The sequence below is a fragment of the Nerophis ophidion genome, linkage group LG04 (assembly GCF_033978795.1).
Source record: "Nerophis ophidion isolate RoL-2023_Sa linkage group LG04, RoL_Noph_v1.0, whole genome shotgun sequence".
NCBI classification, from domain to species: Eukaryota; Metazoa; Chordata; class Actinopteri; order Syngnathiformes; family Syngnathidae; genus Nerophis; species Nerophis ophidion.
Genome location: NC_084614.1, coordinates 13,029,267 through 13,035,965, shown reverse-complemented (window position 1 = coordinate 13,035,965; position 6,699 = coordinate 13,029,267). Strand labels below are relative to the sequence as shown.

Here is a 6,699-nt window from a genome sequence, read left to right as displayed (position 1 = left end):
GCCTGTTTAGGTCCCCAAGAATTTAAGTGGGATTTTTTTTTAAAGCCGTCATTGCTCAAAAAACAATAATGACTCAAAATCATTGTTGTAATGAATTGTGGAAATATTCAAGGCTCCAATTACTTCACATCAAATATAGTACTCTGACATTTTTTGGGGGGGGAAATTTTGCTAAAAACTTTTTTGTTTTTACAAAAAAGCATGAAACCAACAAAAGAAAATACATGAAAATTTGATTTTAAAAATGTATATATATACGGTATATATAATCTACAGATAAAACCGAAAGTGATCTTCAAATTAAAGCATTGAGGGAAAAAAAGACTTATTTTTAACACTTTGAGTGTTTGGGTCTCCAATAATTTTAGTGGGATTTTTTTTCAAATAATGTCAATGCTCAAAAAATAATGAATAAAAATCAGTGTTCTTGTGAATTATTGACATTGTTATTTAAATATTGCACTTGATACCCTTTTGGGGGAAAATATTGCATGTTTTGTGTTTTTTCCATTAAAAACAGGTTTTTGACAAAAAGAGCCTAAAACATAAAAAAACTCAAATTCCATATCGACAGACACCTGAAACTGATCTAGATTCATATAATAATAATTAAAATATCACTTATGTTTATGACTTAGACCCTTCTGGGCCCCCGGCACCAAACTTAAAGGCTCAACAAAATCTATATATTGGTTTTGAAAATGAGAAATAACAAAAATATTTCCTTATTATTTAAAAAAAACATATTTGCCAACTATTAATTGTATTTGGCGTTCAAATATAGTGAGTTTTTCAAATCCAGTTGATGGCGGATGATCAGACAGCAACAAAGTATTAGTGCAATGTCAATACAGCTTGTGAGTGTGCCATGTACTCACTGAGGCATCACTAAAAATTTGATGATATAGCTTTTAAGTCATAAGTCATATTATCATAATAATAAGTCATAATAATCCCCTCAATTCCCCCCAAAATGGATTAGCTCGCTGGGATATAAAGACAATATAACATACATCCATAAACGTGGATGCATGTGCAAAAGTGCAATATATTTATGTAAGCATATCTGCACCTTATTGCTCTTTCCTCCTGCACTACAGCCAGCTAATGCAAAGAAATGTTGTTCTTATCTGTACTGTAAAGTTCACATTTGAATGCAAATAAAGGAAGTCTAAGTCTAAGGTGTCACCGTGTGTGTGTGTCACAGGTTTCAAGATGTACGCTGTGGGGGTGGGCAACGCCGTGGAGGACGAACTGAAGGAGATCGCCTCGGAGCCCACCAAGGAGCACTACTTCTACACCGCCGACTTCAAGGCCATGACGCAGATCGCCAAGAAGCTGCAAATCAACATCTGTCAAGGTGAAACATGTGGCGTTTGCCAACGATTTGTGTGTATATATTCATATATATATATGTACATGTGTGTGTGTATATGATAGTGTGATTATTCTCATCATACAGAGTGGATCTAACATAATAGTGAGAGTCCAGTCCATAGTGGATCTAACATAATAGTGAGAGTCTGGTCCATAGTGGATCCAACATAATTGTGAGAGTCCAGTCCATAGTGGATCTAACATAATTGTGAGAGTCCGGTCCATAGTGGATCTAACATAATAGTGAGAGTCCAGTCCATAGTGGATCTAACATAATACTGAGAGTCCAGTCCATAGTGGATCTAACATAATAGTGAAAGTCCAGTCCATAGTGGATCTAACATAATAGTGAGAGTCCAGTCCATAGGGGATCTAATATAATAGTGTGAAAGTCCAGTCCATAGTGGATCTAACATAATAGTGAGAGTCCAGTCCATAGTGGATATAACATAATAGTGAGAGTCCGGTCCATAGTGGATCCAACATAATACTGAGAGTCCAGTCCATAGTGGATCTAACATGATAGTGTGAGAGTCCAGTCCATAGTGGATCTAACATAATAGTGAGAGTCTGATCCATAGTGGATCTAACATAATAGTGAGAGTCAAGTCCATAGTGGATCTAACATGATAGTGTGAGAGTCCAGTCCATAGTGGATCTAACATAATAGTGAGAGTCTGATCCATAGTGGATCTAACATAATAGTGAGATTCCAGTCCATAGTGGATCTAGCATAATAGTGAGAGTCCGGTCCATAGTGTATCCAACATAATAGTGAGAGTCCAGTCCATAGTGGATCTAACATAATAGTGAGAGTCCAGTCCATTGTGGATCTAATATAATAGTGTGGGAGTCCAGTCCATAGTGGATTTAACAAAATAGTGAGAGTCCAGTCCACAGTGGAGCCATCCCAAGCAGAGACGGTTCAGTGGCGCAGAGATGTCCCCAACCGATGCACAGGCGAGCGGTCCATCCCGGGTCCTGACTCTGGACAGCCAGCACTTCATCCATGGCCACTGGACCTGTGCCCCCCCTTCCACAAAGGAGAGGGGGGCATAGTAGAATAAAGAAACGGCAGATCAACTGGTCTAAAAAGGGGGTGTATTTAAAGAGTATAGAGTTTTAAGATGGGACTTAAACGCTTCTACTGAGGTGGCATCTCTAAACTTCACGAATGTTTTTTTGTGACCAACAAGTCTATGCTCCAATCACAAAGAAATAAGAGTCGTAGAAATGATTGGAAACTCAAGACAGCCATGACATTATCTTCTTTACAAGTGTACGTAAACTTTTGACCACGACTGTATATATACATATTTTTTTAAATAGTTTTGGCCATTTGGGGCACATTTCAATTCTTTCATTTTTTACAGTTTTTTTCATATGTTGACCAGATGGGGAGCACTTCATTTGTTTTACACACTTGTTATTTCATATGTTGACCTTTTTAAAAGCGACACAGTCAATTTGAACAACCCCTCCTTTTTGGAACCACCCTCATTTGGACAGATGTCACCAGCAGGGGTTCAAATGAGACATTCTCCTTATTGGGACCATAATTTATGTCCTTAGTGTCTTCACCGGTCCTCATATTGTCGGAACTTTTCCTTGTTGGTGTCTCAAGAAGGGTAGGAATACAAAAACACCCACCCCCGCCTCACCTCGTTTCATGTCCTGTCCCGACAGAGGAAGACCCGTGTGAGTGCGACACTTTGGTAAAGTTCCAGAAGAAAGTAGAAGAGGCCCTGCAGGCGCTGACAAAGAAAAATATCCTTCCTCAAAGTTGACACGGGTGGTTTTTTTGGTTTTTATTTACTTTTGTCATCGTTGTTGTCCTGAACTCCGCTCCTACTAGAGACTATGTCCAAGAGGATCGCTTTGCTCGAGAACAAGATCGTCTGAGGAGGATCCGGCCGACACGTGTCCACGCCCAACCGGTTCGTAGCCTCCTCCGTTTGTCCTCGGCCGACCTGGGGGGAACTAAGCTTCGGTTGCCATGGAGACCTCCGTCGCCGGCCTGTGCGTTTTGTGAATAAAAGTCTTCCCTCATAGGGAAACGGTGGGGATAAAAAAAAAAAAAGTGTCGTCCTCTGTGAAATATGTCTCATCATTAGGGCACAACCTTTATTTTCTCAAAAACAGGAAGTACGTCAAAAGTTTTTTTTTTTTTTGTGGTCTCGTGGGACCTCACGGACCCACACATTTCCTGCAAAATGTTCTCAAATTCATGTTTTCATGCATGTCGAATTTAACCCCAGCATCAATATACTTACCACTCATTAAAGGCCTACTGAAATGAGATGTTCTTATTTAAACGGGGATAGCAGGTCCATTCTATGTGTCATACTTGATCATTTTGCGATATTGCCATATTTTTGCTGAAAGGATTTAGTAGAGAACATCGACGATAAAGTTGGCAACTTTTGGTCGCTAATAAAAAAGCCTTGCCTGTACCGGAAGTAGCAGACGATGTGCGTGTGATGTCACGGGTTGTGGAGCTCCTCACATCTGAACATTGTTTACAATCAGGGACACCGGCAACTAGAGCGATTCGGACCGAGAAGGCGACAATTTCCCCATTAATTTGAGCCAGGATGAAAGATATGTGGATGAGGATAGTGAGAGTGAAGGACTAGAGAAAAAAAAAGGCGAGGGCAGTGGGAGCATTTCAGATATTAGACACATTTACTAGGATGATTCTGGAAAATCCCTTATCTGCTTATTGTGTTACTAGTGTTTTAGTGAGAGTATATGGTACCTGAAAGTCGGAGGGCTGTGGTGACCGCCAGTGTCTCCGGTGGGAGGAGGCAAGAGAGTCCGCAGCTGCAGGAGGACGCTCCGCTCATCTCTACGGTAAGAGCCGACTTATTACCAAAATGTTCTCACCGAAACCTGCCGGTTGACATGTGGTCGGGAACCATGTTCGCGTGACCGCTCTGTTCCGTGGTAAAGCTTCACCTTCGGGAATGTAAACAAGGAAACACCGGCTGTGTTTGTGTTGCTAAAGGCGGCTGCAATACACCGCTTCCCACCTACATCTTTCTTCTTTGACGTCTCCATTATTAATTGAACACATTGCAAAAGACTCAGCAACACAGATGTCCAGAATACTGTGTTTATGCGATTAAAGCAGACGATTTATAGCTGTGATCAGGTTGGAAAAAAATGTCCACTACAATCCGAGACGTCACTTGCACGCGTGATCATACCAACGTTTTCAACAGGATACTTTGCGCAAAATTTAAAATTGCAAATTAGTAAACTAAAAAGGCCGTATTGGCATGTGTTGCAATGTTAATATTTCATCATTGATATATAAACTATCAGATTGCGTGGTCGCTAGTAGGGGCTTTCAGTAGGCCTTTAACATCAATTACATTACAATCACAGCTATTAAAGGGACAGCTTGGCGCCATCTACGGTCCGTAATATCGGTCGGTAATATCGAAAGGTTCAGAGAATCTGGATGAATCACTGCACGTAAGCCATGATATTACGGACCTTGGATCCCTCAGACATCAAAAAGCGACATCAGTGTGTAAAGGATATCACCACATAGGCTCAGAAACACTTCGGAAAAGCACTGTCAGTAACTACAGTTGGTCGCTACATCTGTAAGTGGAAATTAAAACTCTACTATGCAAAGCCACAGAGATTTATCAACAACACCCAGAAACGCCGCCGGCTTCGCTGGGCCCCGAGCTCATCTAAGATGGACCGATGCAAAGTGGAAAAGCATTCTATGGTCTGACGAGTCCACATTTCAAATGTTTTGGGGGAAACTGTGGACGTGGTGTCCTCCGGATCAAAGAGGAAAAGAACCATCCGGATTGTTCTAAGCCCAAGGTGTAAAAGTCAGCATCTGTGATGGTATAGGGGTGTATTAATGCCCAAGGCATTGGTAACTCACACATCTGTGAAGGCACCATTAATGCTGAAAGGTACATACAATGTTTGGAGAATCCAAGCAACGTTATCATGGACGCCCCTGCTTATTTCAGCAAGACAACGCCAAGCCATGTGTTTCAACAGCGTGGCTTCATAGTAAAAGAGTGCGGGTACTAAAGTGGTAGTCTGTAGGCCTGTAGTCCAGACCTGTTTCCCATTGAAAATGTGTCTTGCAATATGAAGCATAAAATGCGACAACGGAGACCCCGGAGTAACAATAACATGCTAACTTTTTCAGCCAATTTTGCAGCCATCTTGGTACTTGACGCATGATAATGTTAGCATTCTAGCTTGCTACTTTTTCTTAAGCAATTTTACAGCCAAACACCTCAGAGTCACATAACTTAGTACTTGACACATGCTAATGTTAGCATTTTAGCATGCACATTTTTTTGGGGCCAATTTTACAGCCAATAACTTCAGAGTCACATAACTTGGTACTTAAATAAATAAATAAATGGGTTGTACTTGTATAGCGCTTTTCTACCTTCAAGGTATTCAAAGCGCTTTGACACTACTTCCACATTTACCCATTCACACACACATTCACACACTGATGGAGGGAGCTGCCATGCAAGGCGCTAATCAGCACCCATCAGGAGCAAGGGTGAAGTGTCTTGCTCAGGACACAACGGATGTGACGAGGTTGGTACTAGGTGGGGATTGAACCAGAGACCCTCGGGTTGCGCACGGCGACTCTTCCACTGCGCCACACCGTCTTGACACATGCTAATGTTAGCATTTTAGCATGCACATTTTTTGGGGCTAGTTTTACAGCCAATCACTTCAGAGTCACATGACTTAGTACTTGACACATGCTAATGTTAGCATTCTAGCATGCTACTTTTTCTTAGGCAATTTTACAGCCAAACGCCTATCTCAGCTGCGGAAGGCAGGGTACACCCTGGACAAGTCGCCACCTCATCGCAGGGCCAACACAGATAGACAGACACGCTGTGAAATTTCCAAACGTTGCTTGGAGTGGTGAATCTATACGGGTAGAAACGCCTCGGACGACCATAAGACAGAACGGCACCTCCACTTCCGGTTGAAAGCTCAGTCCAAACAGTAAGCGATTGGTGTAAAGATGGTGTTATATTACAAACAATAACACAACACCTTTTTAATATCTTTATACCTTATACTTGCAGGTTTTTATGTAATAATTAAAACTTTCTTATCTCAAAATGTGACTACCTCACAGTTATGATTTTTTTCCCCTCATAAGTTTATCTCATATTTTGTTTTCATATAATTTCGATTTAACTTAATTGACTTTTTATCTCCTAATTATGACTTTAGATCTAATAAACCTGACTCTTTATCTCATAAATATGACTTTTTATCTCATTAACATGACTTTTTATCTCAGTA

General features: G+C 40.9%; 1 protein-coding gene across 1 annotated transcript in view; it reads left to right on the top strand.

Moving 5' to 3' along the window:
• Window positions 1-3,475, top strand: part of matn1 (matrilin 1) — a 21,379-nt gene extending 17,904 nt beyond the window's left edge. The window contains exons 8-10 of the mRNA XM_061897097.1: window positions 1,208-1,360; window positions 3,064-3,144; window positions 3,230-3,475. Coding sequence (XP_061753081.1) covers window positions 1,208-1,360; window positions 3,064-3,144; window positions 3,230-3,279 — 284 coding nt within the window. The 3' untranslated portion in view covers window positions 3,280-3,475. The remainder of the gene's footprint in view (window positions 1-1,207; window positions 1,361-3,063; window positions 3,145-3,229) is intronic.
• Window positions 3,476-6,699: the final 3,224 nt, after the last annotated feature.